The 18,858-nt window shown below is 40.7% G+C and overlaps 1 protein-coding gene across 2 annotated transcripts in view; it reads left to right on the top strand.

Moving 5' to 3' along the window:
* DIAPH3 (diaphanous related formin 3) overlaps positions 1 to 18,858 on the top strand; it is a 208,530-nt gene that overhangs the window by 61,609 nt on the left and 128,063 nt on the right. For both annotated transcript variants that reach the window (XM_061629956.1, XM_061629957.1), the window contains exons 17-23: positions 2,850 to 2,964; positions 5,528 to 5,617; positions 7,335 to 7,429; positions 10,715 to 10,816; positions 11,644 to 11,883; positions 13,534 to 13,663; positions 17,431 to 17,556. In XM_061629956.1, coding sequence (XP_061485940.1) covers positions 2,850 to 2,964; positions 5,528 to 5,617; positions 7,335 to 7,429; positions 10,715 to 10,816; positions 11,644 to 11,883; positions 13,534 to 13,663; positions 17,431 to 17,556 — 898 coding nt within the window. The remainder of the gene's footprint in view (positions 1 to 2,849; positions 2,965 to 5,527; positions 5,618 to 7,334; positions 7,430 to 10,714; positions 10,817 to 11,643; positions 11,884 to 13,533; positions 13,664 to 17,430; positions 17,557 to 18,858) is intronic.

Below are 18,858 nucleotides of genomic sequence, written 5' to 3'. Positions count from 1 at the left end.
CTGACCTTGCCCCATACTCTGACCTTCATCTTCTGTGGTCTGAAAGTTTAAAAGAAAATGCCTGGCTGATTTCTAATTAATTTAAGAAATTTAGCTTTGGAGTCCATGATAAGTGTGGACATGCTCAGTAAAAACCAACTGTCAGTGTTCTAAAAGCCAGACTCACAGGTGTTCGGCTTGACTAATCGGGGCCACACCCACACCGGACCTTTATTTCACTTTAGACAGTCATGACTTCCCCCAAAGAATCCTGGGAAGTGTAGTTTGTGAAGGGTACTGCGAATTGTTAGGAGATTCCTATTCCCCTCACAGAGCTCCAATGGCCCGAGTGGTTTAAGAGTCACCTGCTCTGATTGAAGCTCTGTGAGAGGAATAGGGCCTCCCCTAGCAACTCTTAGCACCCTTCACAAACTACACTTCCCAGGATTCTTTGGGGGAAGCCATGACTGTCTAAAGTAAAATAAAGGTCTGATGTGAATGTGGCCAGGGACAGCTTTGGTTTAAATTTGTGTGTGAGACTACTTGTGCCTGTTGTAGAATAAAAAGATGGGGGAAACACTGAAAAACAATGATATTGTTAACAATGTTTTCCTTTTGGAAAAGTAAGGGGTTTTCCTTCTGTTCAGTGGCCACCCACCCAATCCCCTCCCCTCCCTCTCCTCTCCCTGCTCCTACCCCAGGTCAGTTTCACCTATCCTAAGCATGATTGCAGAGGAGTAAATGCCACTGAACTCAAATAGCATGCAATGATCAAACCTGCCATCCCCTCCTCCTCCCTCCCCATCCCCATTCCCTTCCAAGCCTCTACTTCCCCCTCATTCTCCTTCCCTTCTCCTCTTTCCTCCACCTCCCCCCCATCTTAAGCATGATTGCACAGGAGTAAATCCCATTGAATAAGCATGCAAATGATCAAACCTGCCCTCCCCTCCTCCTCCCTCCAGTCACCCTTTCTCCTGCCTTCTTCCCCTCCTCCCTTCTTCCTCCTTCCCTGCCCACTCTAGCCCTCCCTCCCTCCTTCTTATCCTCCTCCCCCATGGTCAGTTTTATCTATCCTAAACATGATTGTACGGGAGTAAATCCCACTGAACTCACTAAGGATGCATATGACCAAACCTTCCCTCCCCTTCCCACCTGCTCCAATCCCCCTCCTTCAATCTGCCCTTCCTCCTCCCCTACCCCTGTCTTTCCTCCTCCTCTCCCCATCCCCCATGGTCAGTTTTACCTATCCTAAGCATTGCAGGTGAGTAAATCCCATTGAATTCAATAAGCATGCAAATGATCAATCCATTATCTGCAGAGTTGCACAGGATCCCATTTCTTACCTCCCGGATGAAAAAGCAGAGGAATTCACTAATAGGCAGAAACATTTGCAGTTTAAGAACATACCTATTGCCAACAACTTTAGAAAGCAGGGAAATTGGGCAACTCTAGTGAATGCACTAGGGGAGCAGGACTGACCTCCTCTGAGATATTGTACTGCCCTACAAATTTGTCAAAATGCAAAGACAGTTTGGGTTGGTCTTTCACAGTCCAATCCATTTCCTGTGTAGCTTGGAAGAATTTGATAACATGTGTCTCTGAGCATCTGATGAGTGGTGCCAACACCTGCAATCAGCCAAAATGACGGAAATAAGACATGTGTTGTGCTGATCTTGTTTAGCAGGACAACAATATTAAGACAGTTTATATAGTTCAGATAGTCACTTTAAGATTTACTTTGCAATTTTAGTGAAGTTTCCTATAGTAAATCATTTTTTTTACTTCTGTTTCTGTGAATATGTGAAGTACAGCAAACCTTTGCATAGTTTACACTAAAAAAATCTTGAAAAACAGTTGTGGAATAATGGCACTGACTATTCTGCAGAATAGTCTCCAATGGACATAAGGAGTTGTCTCAGTTTGCACAAGATAAAACAGTGGGAGGTAAAATATATTCTAGGTGTGCTCTGTTTTTAATTGACCAAGCCCACCTTTCCTTAAGTGGCTAAATACATGCATCTTGGGCAGAAGGTTGTTTTCTTCCAATAACTAGAGTCATTGCTTAAATTACATGAACTGATTTTACACCAGACTGCAGTTTCAGATTCAATTGTTAATGCACCCAAAATTGAAATAGAACATAACCTCCAGTTTGAAACAAAAAGACTGTCTTCACTGTCATATGACATTGACCAATAAAAAGGCTTTGAAATTAATAAAAATAAATATGTCACAGATTTCTAGGATGAATAATGCGAGAAATATAATTTTCTAGGTTAGATTCTCTGTAGAAACAGTAGTAACACAGGAAAGAAGCAATGTAAGAAGAACACCATCCAACATACAAAAATGTAATTCTCCATCTTTGGAGATGGCAGGTATTGCCACCACTCAGCATATACTCAGCGTTAGCAAAGTTCTTCCAAGCTACACAGGAAGTGGATTGGGCTGTGAAAGACCAACCCAAATTGTATCTGCATTTTTACAAATTTGTAGGGCAGTACAATGTCTCAGAGAGGAGGTCAGGTCTCCTGCTCCCCTGGTGCATTCACTATAGATGCCCAGTTTCCCTGATTTTTAAAGTCTGATAGAAATATCTGTTGGCTATTGGTACTGCAAGGTTTTTTGCCTATTAGTGAATATCTACCTAAGTCAGTCAGCCTTCTGTATCTACAGAAATTGGCTTACCTGCTCCTTGGACATTAGCCACTACAGAGTAGTCTCTTTACAGAATGACTTCTAAGCCATTGGCAAGAACAGATACTGCCTTTGCTTCATTGTTGTCTGCTATATTAATAATCATGATTTCTATGATGCTATCTGTCTAGCTAATGTGATATCACTCAGACATTATGTTAATATATTTGCAGATTAGACCACATGAAATGAATGAAAACTGTTTCTGGATAATGGCAAATGATGGCAAGTATGAAACCGTTGATCTTTTAGGCAAGCTGGAACTTACATTTTGTTGTCAAAAAACCAGTGAGTAACTCATTATTTTATTTTTATTCTAATACCACAGTAGTTACGGAAACTGGCAAAGTTAAAAGAATCTGTAGGGCTATAAAAATGTTTTGAATACTGAGTTTATTTTCACCACCAAACGTCATTACTTCTTCAGTTGTAATCAACCATCTCTCTTAAAGGCACACATTTGCAAGTTGGGTGGGTGGTTGAATTGTACAGTATATATATCATAGGCAGGGCAGGGCCAGTCACAAAGTGGCTGGCATGAGAGTGTGAACAATTCCAATATTTACTACAGCAAACAAAACATTCATTTAACAGAAGGTCTAAAGACAAGTAACTTGCCCAACACCTGAGGTGAGGCACATGAGCCCCCAAACAGAAAGGCACTCCTTTGAATCCACAGCCTTCTGCTGCAACATAACTTCCATTTCACAGAAGGCAAGTCATTTCACCTCTAAATAAAATACAGCAGCCATACCCAAATGCACATCCTTTCCTGGGGTCTTCCATTTTGTCTTCCCCATCCACTGGCCTAGATCCTTTATTTTCTTTCTTCCCCCACCGTAGCTACCTTCTTCCACTGAGGCACAGGTACAGCTGATCACTTGCTGTCTCCTCCACTTCTCTCTTCTCCTTGGAATCTACAAGCTCTCCTGTTGATAGTGTCCAGTTAGAACTATTCTCTCTCTTCTCCCTGCTGGTCCAGTCCAACTAGAACTGTTCTCTCAGTTCTAATTATTGTTCTCAAGGAAAGGCAACAGTTTTAACGTGTCTCTTCTCTCTTCTGGTAGTGTTCATTTCTTATTCTGTGGCCAATTATAATGGTTAGAGGGCCTAAGAAACTGTCAGTGAGAGTTAAGAAAAATTGGTGGCCATTATCATTTATAACTGTACAATGAAGGGAGCAGAGGCTCTAGAGGACCCTGGTGCCTTGAGGCTCTGCTTTGAGAACCCCGGGCCTGTTGTGTGTGTGATGTCAGTGTAGTGTAGTGGTTAGAGTGTTGGACTGTGGAAATTCAGGCTCTAGACCCTGCTTGGTCATGAAGCTCCCTGGGTGACTTTGGGCCAGTCTCTGACTCTCAGCCTATCCTACCTCACAGGTTGTTGTGAGGATAAAATGGAGAGGAGTAGGAGGATCATGTAAGTTACGTTCTATTCCTTGGGGGGGGGAATATGAGAAATGAATATAATTTGAAAAAATGTCTGACTGTGGTTGGGGTGGGTTGCTAGTAGTAGCCCTGCCTGTGGCTGCAACCATCTTGCTCATGCTGTCTTGACAAAAGGGCACTACCACCAGTAGAATTTGTTTTGTGATTTTTTCCCATTAGGTTTACGGTGCTCAGGTTAGTGGGATTCTGAAAGAAAAGAGTTTGCAGTAACACCGCAATGCCAATGTTCATGTGGACCCCCCCATGTGTAAAGCCCGAGAAAATTGCCCTTTGTGCCCCTCCTTTAAAAATCCCTGGTTAACGGGCTGTTACTTTTCTTTTATGGACCACCTTATTATAATTCATATTCTCTCTGTATGTGTATGGGAATTGAAATAATGACAGATTCAACTAACTGTTCTGCTAGCAGGAGCTATTGCAAGGATTCCCACTAATGCAAAATGGCTTTCCCACTCTTCCTTTTGTGCCCCCCCCATCATCCCCACAGCACACGGGGGGGGGGAGAGAGGAGAGATCACTGTCAGGGAAGCAGAAATGTTTGTGCTGACAGAGTGATCTCATTAGTGCCACATAGAACTGAAATAATATCATCTTCGTTATTTTATTTCTATTTTTTTAATTTGTATTTTTCCCCTCAAATTCGGTACCGTCCTTGGCACCCTAGGTGACTGTTTAGTTTGCCTATATGGAAGGGCTGCCCCTATGAACATTAAAACTATAGTTTTTAATCCAGTTTGGTACTACCTTTATTAGGAACAATCAAACAAGGTATTGTGCATCTGTGGATTTTGGAGGATTTTTTTTCTTCTAAGGTAACATGGCTGTCTTTCTGTTCTTAATTTTTTAAAAAAAGGAATGACAGTTAAACTTGAGTGAAGTATTATATCTGTTATTCTGAACTTGTAAACTAAAGAGGCATTGGAGACAGCTAGAGGAAATGGCGGTGTCTTGTCTCTCGGGCTGTGCAACGGCTTTGCCCACATCCTGAGGTAGGCGGACATATTCAGAATGAGGTGGGGGCTCTCCGTGGTGAGGTGACTCTGAGGTGATCTCAAGAGAACTGGGGCATCCAAAACTCCCTTAGGAGATGTTTTGGGGCCTTATGCCAGTCACTGCCAGTGGTGGCTTTCTAATTGCCCATGCTTTCAGTAGGAGTGCCTCTACCCGTTGCTAAGAACTATTGGGGATGAGGGTTGTGGCCTTACTGTTTCCTTTTAAAATCTAATAACAAGAAGCTTGATATGCGCTTCTCATATTTAACAAATGGAGCTTTCTAGCCTTGAATAGTGTTTATTGTTATTCAGATTTAATTTCAAAATCACACCAAAAGATGCCTTCTTTTTAATGAAATGTGCTATGTTCATAACATTGTTGTATATTGATAACACTATTATACTCCTTGACAGTAAAAAAAGATGAACATTTTGAAGAAAGAAGTATTAAAAAACGAATCAAAGAACTGAAAATTTTGGATCCAAAGGTAGCTCAAAACCTTTGTAAGTAAATGCTTTGCTTTTATTTAAAACATTTTGGAGTATTTGACTGGGTTTTTTGAAAGAATTATTTGTTTGTGTTCTAGATATCAGAGCACTGCTTTGTGAATTATGTTTTAAATGCAGCTGTATTAAAGTTGGGATAGCCAACATGTTGCTCCCATATGTTGTTGAACTCCAACTGCCATCATCCCTAGCCATCATGATCAGCGGTCAGGGATGATGGGAGTTGTAGTGCAACATCTGGAGTACACCATGTTGGTTACCCCTGGATTACAGTAACCTGCTATAACAACAATAGTTTAAAATTATGTAACAGTGTGCATGGGATTCATTATTCTAAAAACCAGAGCATTAATACATATGAATCCAAACTGCAAAAGTACAGAAATATTTTTCCACAAAGTCAGTTTTTGAGTTTGAGACCAAGATATTTATCGGTAGGTCTTCATACATGGGTGGTGATTCTGTGTTCTTTGTTTTTAAAACCAGAGGTTGTCTTTATTCAGTGCTTGTCATTTCAGTGAGGATTTAGCTAATGAGCTTGTATCTCTGTTACCTTCTCTCACCTTGCTCCTTTCTCTGCATTTTTCAACTATATTTTTCCTCCTATAATATGTCTCTCTTTACTTGTACAGTAGACAGCTTGATTCATTCTCCTCCTTTAGATAACATCCTGAGCTAATTTCCACAAAAGGCTTCCTCTGCTTCTGTTCCTGAATGGCTGAGCTTGAGTGCCTCTTGAAAACAGGATGCAAAAAGGAGAAGTTGGTGTGAACCTATGGAGTACATTATAAGTTCATTCTCACCCCTGAACACCATATATTTTACTATTATTTATTTTATTTTGTAGAATTTATATACTGCTGCTTTTCAACAGAGGTCCCAAAGTGATGTACAACAATAGTAAAATATTATAATTAATAGACCAAGGTCAATTAAAACCAACTCCAAAGTCAATTCCTCCAAAGGCCTGGGAGAAGAGAAAGGTCTTGCCTAGACAGCAGAAGGACAACAGTGATGTTGTGATCCTTGCTCTAATGAGAGGAAATTTCAGAACTGGGCACAATCTTGTGTCCCAACGCAATGAGCAAGACTCACCAGGGAGATTGGTATTAGGACCCCTCAGAATCTTCCCAGGGAAACTTCCCATCCTCTGAAGAGGCCAGAACAACACTAAACCCTGGAGCCCTGATGTGTGACCCTTTGGTCATAGGCCATCAATTAAAATTTCCCCGCACTCATTTCTCAACTAAACTGCTTGATATGGACAAATAATATTTGCTTGTATAACTCACTCACTCTGTCATGCTCTTTGTTTAACTGTACTGGCTCAGAGAAACTGGGCACTATTCACTGTATTGTACCTTCACTGACTATTTTGCCAGTTTCCCTTGGCAGATCTGCTATTTTTAACCACACAGGACCATCTGATGTCTGTGTATAGTCTTCTGCAATTAATTTTTGTGCCTCTCTCTGCCCAATTCATTATTCTGTAGCTTCCATTTCTCCTCTTTTCTTTCTTAAGCTCTTGAATCTTGTTCTGTTGATGTGCCACAAATTTCAAAAGAGAGCAAGCAGTGTTGTAACTTTTTGTAGACTTCTCTACTAGTCCTGTAGCTGGACAATATTACTTTTGCTATTTTGTTTGCGGGGGGGGGAGCCTAAATCTGCTCCCGTTTGATAAGCATTGTTTATGTGTGTATGTGTTTTTCTTCAGCTATCTTCCTAGGTTCCTTTCGGGTACCTTATGAAGAAATAAAAATGATGATATTGGAAATTGATGAAGCCCAGCTGTCTGAGTCCATGCTTCAGGTATGGTGAATTGACAAGCATTTTTATAATCAGGTTTTTATTAGTAGAAATCTGATTAATTTCTTGAAGTTTCAGTTATATGCTTATATCAGATGCATTTACAGTAAATATAGCAATTGTTAATCTGCAAAGTAGCTAAGAACTGTATCTCAACAACTTGAATTAATACTCTACAAGCTGCTTGTTACTACCTGTGCTTGTAACACCCTGTTCCTATTTTTTTCCTTTATGTATTCAAATATTTCTGTTCCACAATTGGGCAATACCTTCATTAGGACAAAACAAACTTTCCATCAGGCTGGATCAGGGGTAGGAAAACTCAGGCCCAAGAAGCTGTTTCTCCTTAACCCACATCCTCCTGTCCCACATCTCTTGCCATATGTGACATCAGGTGTGTGGTTGGATTGGCTGTGCAACCTAGTTCCCCATGGGAAACTCGATCATGCACCTGAGTCCTGCAGAAAGCAGCTTTGCCAATCCTATGCTTGGCACTTTGTTGAGCATAGGGCTAGCAAAGCCCCTTGCACTGCTGTTCCTAAGTACCCAACCAGTTGGCTGTTGAGCACTTGGAAAGTACTGCAGAAAGAACTTTGAAAGATGGGTGGGACAACCAACCTGCCAGTCATCTGATTTCATGATGTCAGGTGATTGACAGGTAGATTGTCCTGCCTTCCTCTCAAAGTTGGCCTGCAGTATTGACAGATAGTGATCTTGCTCACCAGGCCAAAAAGTCTCTCTCCTCACCCCAGGCTAGATATTACACAGTGTGGGGCTAGGTGCTGAAGCCTTGGGGTTTGCATTTAGATTCAGTCTGAAGATGGAGACAGCAGTCTGAATTAGCCTCTGTTAGGTGCTTGCAAGTTATGCCTAGGATTCTGGGATGAAGAAGCAATGGGTGATCCCCATTTTTGAAAACAAAGTACAGGCTGTACCCATATTTGTACCAGGCCTCATGCAAAACACACAGATTCCCTGGTCAGACAGAAAAACAGATATAAAGAAAAGCATGGATGCCTTTATATTGGCAAAGCCAGAGATTAATTTTGAGTGTTGGACTAAATAAAAGTCAATTAAGCCAAATTGTGTATTCTTTCTTAGTGGCTGGGGGGCATGCAACAGTAAAAATGGAAAGCCCCTTTTCAGATGGTAGAAAATAATAGTTCTTTAGTATAATTTGCCCTTAACAGCTAGATACGGTATTCTCCAAAACGTATTAAAAAACAAAAGGCAGCCAACTTGGATCATATGAAAAAGCTCCAAGATCAACAGCTGAGCAATACTTTTGTTAGTATCAACTAATATGCTGCAGAACAGTCTGTGAACTTTTGGTTTCTCCAGACCAGTTCATCAGTGTAGATGCTAGACAAAGCAAGAATTGGGGAGATGAGAAAAAAATACATTTCTGTTGTTACTTGAGGATGGGTTCTTCCAGGATTGTGTTGTTTTGAAGGAGAATTGTAGTACTATACTGGTCAGGTCAGTCGAGTTCACATGGCCTAGTAGCCTTATAATGTACCCCCCTGGTATGCACTAAGTAATGTGTGCTATAGTTTGAAACCGTTGCCTAGCCGCAATAATGGATTGGATGGGAGCTAACAGACTGAAGCTCAATCCAGACAAGACTGAGACGCTGTTGGTGAGTGCCTTCTCTGCCCAGATGGTGGATGTTCTTGATGGGGTTACACCTTGAAGGAACAGGTTCGTAGCTTGGGAGTTCTTTTCGATCCTTCCTTGTCACTGGAGGCCCAGGTGGCTTCGGTGGCACGGAATGCCTTCTACCATCTTCACTTTGTAGCCCAGCTACGTCCCTATCTGAACGGTGATGACCTCACCTCTGTTGTTCATGCTTTGGTAACTTCTAGATTGGACTACTGCAATGCGCTCTACGTTGGGCTGCCCTTGAAGATAATTCGGAAACCACAGCTAGTCCAGAATGCAGCGGCCAGACTGTTGACGCGGACCAGTAGGTCCGCTCATATAACACCTGTTCTGGCTTGTCTGCACTGGCTTCCTATTTGTTTCCGGGCTATATTCAAAGCTCAGAGGAACATGTTACCAAATTCTTCTAAGCTACACAGCAAGTGGATTGGACTGTGAAAGACCAACCCAAATTGTGTTTGCATTTTGACAAATTTGTAGGGCAGTACAATATCTCAGAGAGGAGGTCAGGTCTCCCGCTCCCTTGGTGCATTCACTATAGCTGCCCAATTTCGCTGCTTCGATAAAAATATCTGTTGGCTATAGGTACATTCTTAAACCGCAAGGGGTTTTTTTGCCTATTAGTGAATTTCCCTGCTTTTTAATTTGGGAGGTAAGAAATGGGATCCTGTGCAAGTTTGCTGAGAATGTATCAATCATTTGTATGCTTATTGAGTTCAGTGGGATTTACTCCCCTGCAGTCATGCTTAGGAAAGGTGAAACTGACCAAAGGGGGGGGGATAAGAGGAAGGGAGTGAGTGAGTGCTGAAGTGGGAAGGGGATGGGAGGGAGAGGCAGGAGGGAGGTGATGGGGAAGAGGAGCAGGGGGAGGGCAGATTTGATCATTTGCAGGCTTATTGAGTTCAGTGGGATTTACTCCCATGCAATCATGCTTAGGAAAGGTGAAACTGACAACAGGGACAGCCGATAAGGGGGAGAGAGTGCTGGAATGGAGAGAGGGGGGAGGAGGGGAGTAGGAAAGGAGGGGAGGGGGAGGGAGGAGATAGAGGAAGGGGGAGAAGGGGAGGAAAGAAGACTGACAGTTGGTTCTTACGAGCATGACCGCACTTATCATTGACTCCAATGTTAATTTTCTTAAATTAATTAAAAATCAGCCATGCATTTTTTAACATTTTAAACTGTGGAAGATGAAGATCAGAGTATGGGACAAGGTCAGTAATAGAATTACAGGTATGCTATGAACATAGCTGATTTTTAATCAATTTCAACGAATTATGGACCATGACAGAAAAAAGTCCAACGGGGTCTGGATTTTTTACTTTTGTTTTGGACTTGAAACTAACTATTCTCTCTCAGTGTTTTGTGTACCGCCATGAGAACTTAGAGGGTTGTTAAGCAAACATTTCTGAGTTCAGGACTATAAATTTTGTAAGATTTTGTTTGGAAATGAGTTTATGGGCAGTGTCAATATGGTATGGGGGTATTTTCAATTTAACATGGCATAATACAAAAAAATCCATGCTGGCTATAGTATACTATGGCTGTATAGTAAAACCTCATGGAAACACTTATTGAGAAGAGGCTATAAAAGATATAATATATTTAATGTCTTTACATTTTATGTAGAATTTAATAAAGCACCTTCCTGAACAAAAACAACTGAATGAATTGTCCAAGTTGAAGAGTGAATATAAAAACTTGTCTGAACCAGAGCAGTTTGCCATTGTGGTGAGTAATACTGCTCTTTCTGCTTCATGCATGATCTTCATGATTTCACTATTTTTTTAAAACTCATGAGAAGAATTTTTCCAAGTTGTATTTTGGGTTCTTCTGCATAGCGAATATGGAGAACTGGACAGTTATCTCCTGGTTTCTACTGATCCATGGGAGTAAGGACCATATTAAGTTTCTGACATGTGTCATGTTAAGTTTGTGATACCATTACTTATGGGCTTTTAGAATTAGTTCTTGTGATAAAACTGCTGTGAATGTTTTAACAAAATGTTCTTGTTGGAGGCAACCCCCCCCCCAAGATAATGCTGATGTATCTCAGTGATTTTGCTTCTACATACTTTCTAGCTTGCCCTCTGAGTTTACAATTGTGAACAAGAAAAGGAATGAAGAAGCTTGTCTAAGAACACATACACAAAAATAATTCTTTTATAACACCGTTTCCTAGTAATTACGTTTAGTGTTACATTGCGTGTCACTGAAACGTCATTCAGGTGCGTACAACATCTGATGCACTAATGCAGCCCAATAGTAACATGTGGTGCACTACCAAGGGCTTGATAAAGAAGCACCTGGCAGACTGGAAGAAGTGGGCATTTTGGTTTAGTTGATCACAAGTTATTAGCTGAGAAGGATATTTATTCACATGTGAAATATTTCTTGCACAAGTGTTCCTTATTCATTTGTCTGTTTTGTGATAGTATAAGGCATGAGGTTCAGCTTCAATCTGTCATTTCTAGAAATCATCCAAGATTAAACCAACTTGCTCCACGCTAAAGCAGAACATCGGTTTTAAAAGAAAGTTTCCCCCCCTTTTCAATCAGATGAGCAACGTGAAGAGGCTGAAGCCACGGTTGAGTGCTATTCTTTTTAAGCTTCAGTTTGAGGAGCAGGTGAACAACATCAAACCTGACATCATGGCTGTCAGTGCTGCCTGTGAAGAGATAAAGGAGAGCAGGAGCTTCAGTAAGCTTCTGGAACTAGTGTTGCTAATGGGAAACTACATGAATGCAGGCTCTCGAAATGCACAGACGTTTGGATTTAACCTCTGCTCCTTATGCAAAGTAAGTGTTTTTAAAGAGCTGTGAATGCTGAGTTCAGTGCTGCAATCACTTCCTTTTCATATTTACAATGCTGTTTAAATTGCTTATTCTGTTTTTTGACACCTAACATCTTCAATAATTTCAGCTTAAATATCTATTCATTTCTCCCCACCCACTTACAGAAGCAGTTAATTTGCTTTGATCTAGACAAAAGTAGATATTTTATATCAGGTAAATGTGTATCCTCAGTTTTGAGATCATTGTACACTGTTTTAAAAGCTTGGGTGTTTAATATTAAGTGAAGCAGACAGAAAGGAGTGTGATGCAGTGAGCTATTGTTGCTGTTCATTGTCTCAACTACAAATATTTTTAGCAGTATATCAAAAATAGTCTGCTAAGTGAATACTTTTAAGGGTTCAATGAAGCAAATAATTTGTCCCAATTCTGCAAGTATTCCAGGTTTGTACAGCACAGAGTACAATCGGTCAAAGCTAAAATACTTATTTCAGCTTTCTGTTTAGATTTTGAAGGTTGATGTTCTCCAAATACTCACTGCAAACATATTTGGCCTCTATTTGGTATTAAAACATCAATATTTATTTATTTATTATTATTTATTTGTTATATTTGAGAGCCAGTGTGGTGTAGTGGTTAAGATGCTGGGCTATGACCTGGGAGACTAGGGTTCAAATCCCCACACAGCCCTGAAGCTCACTGGGTGACCTTGGGCCAGTCACTGCCTCTCAGCCTCAGAGGAAGGCAATGGTAAACCCCCTCTGAATACTGCTTACCATGAAAACCCTATTCATAGGGTCTCCATAAGTTAGAACTGACTTGAAGGCAGTCCATCATCATCATCAGTTGTTACATTTATACCCCGCCTTTCTTTCACCATGGAACCCAAGGCGGCATACATGTGTTCCCAGGCGGTCTCCCATCCAGGCATTGACCAGACCCAGACCTGCTTAGCTTCAGCAAGGTGGTGGCCTCATGTGCCTTCAGACCATAGCCTATTTGAATCAGATTTTGCAGTATTTATCAGTATGTGACTTCTGGTATGCAATTTGTTTGCTAAGTTCATACTTTCAGCATGTTGGGAAACATTCACTGAATAGCCAAACCCCCCAAACACAGTTGAATTTCAAATTCTGCTATCAAAATCTGAAAAAAAGCCTTATGTTGTATTTTTATTTTTCACATTTATATCCCAACTTTCTTCCCTCATGAAACTCAAAATAGCATTTGTGGGTTCCCAGACTGTCACCCATCCATTCACTGATTAAACCCAGTCCTGCTGAACTTCAATAAGGTTGCTTCATCATGTTCCTTTAGACCAGCCTTCACCAACCTGGTGCCCTCCAGATGTTTTGGACTGCAACAACCATTGGCTCTGTGCTGGCTGGGACTGATGGGAGTTGTAGTCCAAAGCATCTGGACAGTGCCAGATTGACGAAGACTGCTTTAGAGTTTTAGACTGCTTTAGCCCATGTTAATTGTAACTCAGTATTAGAAAATCCAAATTACAATTTTAAATTGGCAAGTTTAAAATGGTTCAAACTTTGTCTATCACATAACTCAACTTTTAGATAATATGCAAGAAGTCACTTCAATTTCTATAGTGTGTAAATCACACAAGATGTGATATAAATGTAATCGCTTTCTAATATTTAGTTAAAGGACACCAAATCAGTTGATCAGAAGATAACATTGCTTCATTTTCTGGTTGAAATATGTGAAGAGAAGTATCCCGATATCCTGAGTTTTGCTGAAGATTTACAGAACTTAGACAAAGCAAGTAGAGGTTTGTATTAAAAAACAGCTTTATATTTTATTTTATTCAACTGTTCCAGAATGAATAATTTTATGATAGATTTTGAAATCTGTAGCATGCATTAACTTCTACCTACAATTAAGAATGTGCATTCCAAAATTTACTACTTTTCAATTTAGGTGTCACTCAGCGTAAATTGTCAGAGAAAGGGAGGGTACGGTTTGGGGGTGGGGAAGGTTAATGCATTTCCTGACAGTTCATATTGCACAGAGAAAATGTTCAGAGCACAGTAGCATTATGCAATAAGAAAGCAGCAGCATAGACTTGGAAATATTGTCCATGAGCTTGACATGTGTCCTGGAATGGTAAGAAGCTACAAGACTGGCACTAGAAATTTCAAGATTGTAAATCTGAAAAACGTGAGCAGGCACCTAATTTCACTAACAGCTTCCATGTTTTCCAAATCTCTGTATGAATATGTTTCATACTACAAATTGTTTTTGCAATGCAGCATAGAAATGTGCTGATACCATGATGTCTACGATCTTGGAGCAAGAGAGACTATAATTTGAACTGAGAACTGCAACAGAACACTTGCATGAATAGGCAGGGGCCTATGCACAACAGTTCATTTCTTGTCAGATTTTGGAATTGTTGGTAACCTATGGGATTCTAAACCTCTTAACTCACTTATTCCAACAAGTTTAAAAAGCTGTAGCATCTTGGTATTGATGAAGACAAATCTAGGCTCTCTCTCCACAAATAGGTCTGTGGCATCTCTTCTCCCAATAATAAGAAAGTGAATTGTCAGGCAATGATATAGTTCAGTATGATTTTTAACTGAGATATCTTTTTCCAGTTTAAAATCTTTCCAAAGTGCTTGGCTCAAGCACTACAAATCCTGCAGCTACCTGATGCCAGGGCTCCGAACACTGGGATATACTGTCTTTGTTGCCTGTGGTTGGCAGGATGGTATTTCCCCAGACACCACCTAAGCTTTGGACAGTACCTTTTTTGGAAAGGTTTGAGATATTATTGTCAGCAGTATCAACTAATCCAGCCAGACTCAAGGAAATTCATTGGGTGGTCAATAAGATGTTATCTGACTGGATAATGGAATGTGTTAAGACTTTGCCTATGGATGATAGCAGCCCTTTCTTCTGCAGCTGTTCTCCCAACCAAAAGTGAAGGCTGGCCCATGATCCTTGTGACACGCATGTGGGGGTGGTCTTGGCTGCTTCGCTGAATTTCAGCTATCAACTTTTATTTTCCCTTGGACAATGTAGTTGTGGGTGAAGGAACTTGCATCTGTAGAGCTTCAAGGCTCCGGGATGCTGAAAGATGAGTGTAAGAACATTGTGCTTTTGACCATTCTTCTCACAGATTGCTAGACACATTTCTACTCAGTTCAAGGTGTTGGCTTCCAATATGGTATCCATATGTTTGATTCCAAAATTGGGATGTAGATACAGGGTCTTGGTCATAACTAGTTAGCATTGAGATTCTTTAGGGAACTACTAGATGCAGTTCTAGTGGAGTTCATATGAGAGGGCCTTTCCAATCACAAAAGCAACAAAAAATGTAAGACTCCTCAGCTGTTTCAGAACTTGCTGTAATCCCACAGCACCAGAGGCTCAAACAGATTATATCCAAATAGAAAGCAACAAACCCTCAACAGTTCTTCACACTGTCAGCCACTGGGGTCCTTCCTCCCTCCTGACGCGGGGTCATCCTGCATGCTCAAATCTTTGGTACCTATCTCCTTTGCTTTGCACCACAGTGGCAACAGGCCAGCATGAATGCATGGGATGAGAAGATGGCCATGCTTACATATTCACTGGAATTTGCCAGGAGTCTAAAGAACAAGTTTGAAGTCTCCCTGAGGTCCAGGAATAAGAGCAATTACTGACTCACATGCTTAGTCATCAAACATGTACTGGACATTGAACTAGTTTTATAGATCCAGAGGCTCCCTGGAGTCTATTTTTTATGGTGCCAAAGAAGAATGGGATATATGCACAATTTTGCTCTGTAGTGTCTCTACAGATGCTGAAGAAAATATTCAAGATGGAAAGATTGATGTCCATCAGGTTAGTGCTTGAACAACAGAATACCCTGGCATCTATAGATGTGTCAGAAGCAGACATGTGCGTTCTGATATGGCTATCTCATTGAAAGTTCCAACACTTTGCCCACTGTCTCAGGCACTTTCAGTACAGGTGGTTGCCATTTGTGTTTAGGGCCACAAACACAGTTTCACCAAGTGACTTATGATGGTAGCACATCTCAGGATACAGGTGGAGTTTCTCTGTCCCTGGGATGGCTAATCTGTGGCCCAACAGATGTTTTTGGACTTCAGCTCCCATCAGCCACAGCCAGCATGGCCAATGGCCAGGGATAATGTTATTAGCCCAGTGGAGAATTCCTGGCAGAGTGGGCAGGAGGAGGAGGAAGATCGGGATCTGAGAGAGAGGCCCAGTGGTCTGCAAAGGGAGGGTGTTGAAACTGGAGAAGACTTAAGTAGTTTGGCCAGCGACAGTAGTGCTTTGGAGGTGACAGATAAGTTGGTGTCTTGACAGTGAGTCTCCAGTCTCCACACATTCAGACTCTGCTTTGCCTCCAGAGCCACCTCCCACTCTCCCACTGTGGAGGCGTAGTAAGAGTGGTGACTGGAGAAGAACTGGTTGAGGCATTTCCTTCCCCATCACCAAGGAAACACCACTCACTGTCCAGGTGTGAACGGACTAAGCCCTCTCACCAGCCAGTTGGTAGGAATGCCCATTTGCTGACAGTTCCTGTGCAAGTAGTGAGCCCAACCCGAGTTACTTAAATGGTCTTGGGGCATGTCAAATTATTGTGACAACATCTTAGCTTGAGTTGCCATACAAAGAGACCTGTAATCGGTAACCTGATCTATGTACTACTCTAGAGTTAAGTTTTGCAATAAAAATAATGGAGAAAAGCACATCAGTGTTCCCAAGTCTGATTCTGAGCGGTTGAGCAAGGACAGATAATAGGAGTTGTAGCCACCATCCCCTGCTCTACTCTGATATAGTTGACATTTTGTTTTATTTTTGTACACAACTCAGGTATTCTCTGAATGTATAGACTTTTATAAATTCTGAAACAAGCAAACATTTTAATTTGCTCCTGCTCACTGGATCAAATGCTTCAGGATGTACTAATCATCTTGACCTGTACTAGAGACCACAGTTCAATGGTGAACTGGGAAAAAAGTTTTCTGGAGCAAATCTTGGAATATAGGAGAGTGAAACTAGACTTTCAACATTGTAGCATGTTTCTGTCTGGAGAATTAAGATTGGCTGGCGCATAAAGTCAGGTCCTCTGGCCATGTGGACCTCATGGTTATTGTTCTACTCTTGCCAGGATATGATAAACCAGTTTTGCTTCTACACCAGGACTCTTTAGAACATTGTTCTCCCTTTAAGATGAGAGATCTTGAAAGAAGCACATGTTCCACACTTTCTCCCAGCACTGAAGGGTACTCTGGTTTGTTTGGTACAAGCTGTACACCCATATTCTGTCTCAGCTGTAGCAAAGTACTCTTCCCAAGTCACTCAACTTGTGCTTATCTAGTCACAGCCTGTGTAGACTTTCTGCTTCTAGTGATGTGTTTGGGTAAACTATTAAAGTGATCATGCATGAAGACGTGGGGTAAGTTGTACACTTTCCAAATAACGAAAATCTATTTCATAGTGTGGATTTAATAGATGCTTTCTTGCAACAGTATTCGCCTTTTGACATATATGAAGTTTTAATTGTAAATATATGCTTAGTTTCAGCAGAAAGCTTGGAGAAGAACCTAAAGCAGATGGAAAGACAGCTTATGCAGCTTGAGAAGGATTTGGAGACCTTTCCCCGTTCTGGGGGTATTCATGACAAATTTGTGACAAAGATGTCCATATCCTTTTGCTGTTAAATAGCATATCTGCTTTGTCTAAGGTTCTTTCACACTTTTTAAATTTATTTGCATAATCTTTATTCAACTTACACTCATCATTTCTGACGACTCTGACCTCATTTCTACCTTAAATGACTAAGAACCTAAAACGGCTTTAATGAAGATTCACCTATAATACAGAATGTACTCATTGAGTGAAAGTTATTACAAGAAACAGTTGAAGTTGGCTACTTAAGTATGACAACTTTGACTGAATAGAAAACAGCCAACTAATACTTTCCAGCTAGGTGTTCATTCAGATTGACTATTTTGATAGCTTGTAGCTTGGGCTAAAAAAACAAATTTCAATTTCTTTAAGCTTCTTTTTTTGCTCTCATCATTTTGAATACTATCTTCAATTATTCCTTTGAATTTATAGGAATGACCATCATTCATAATGAATCCTGTGCATTTTATCTGCTAATTTCTGTTCAGTTTTTTCCCTTTAAATGCTTTTTTGATCCCAGTTTTGTCTGTGCTTGCTTTGTAATTTGCTAAGAAGCAAGTAGCATGAGCACAAAAGAGAGAACAGAGGATTTTTCAACACAAAGCGGTTATTGTGTGTGTTTTGTTTTCACTGGCCTATAGAAAGGTTTAAACAGATTATGAAAGAACAAATTGTCTTCAGCTATAAAGCATTACGCTTCACATTCAGTTCAGATTGTCCTTCCTACCGCTATACAGAGTTGTGCAGCTTCATCCAAGAGAGAGTGATTGCCATTGGCCAATTGAAGCTACATTTTCATATTTCCTGCTATTGTATAATACATCCTTGTATGTATCATACGTACATGCACATTGCATGGGCATAAATGTAAAACAGTCCTTCCTGAAAGTCCTTTATAGCATCCTGAGTGGTACAATTTGTCCTGGGCTATTCACCCATATTCAACTACACTTCTATATGTATTTTTGTCGTCCAGCTTACATGTGTTTCTAGCGGAAACCATGACTGTATCGTGAATTAGCAGTTGGTCTTCTGAACTATAAGGATTTGACCTACCATAATTAATGCATGTGGGAAATTTTGTCTTGTCTTAGCTTGCTTAATCGTCATCTTGAAAATGTCCTAGAATATGCATAGCTTGCCTGAAGGACAGCACTTAGTATAAAGATGTGTGCATAAAGCCAGCTACGTTGTCTTCTTTATAAGATGGTGTATTATCAGAAACTTTACAGGAATACCTCACTACTTGAACCAAACTCACATGTGACACTTAAACAGATGGTTTGATCTTTAAACACTTAACGTGCAATAGTTAGC

This window comes from Rhineura floridana, chromosome 5 (assembly GCF_030035675.1).
Source record: "Rhineura floridana isolate rRhiFlo1 chromosome 5, rRhiFlo1.hap2, whole genome shotgun sequence".
Taxonomy (NCBI): Eukaryota; Metazoa; Chordata; class Lepidosauria; order Squamata; family Rhineuridae; genus Rhineura; species Rhineura floridana.
This window is presented reverse-complemented; position numbering and strand designations above follow the sequence as displayed.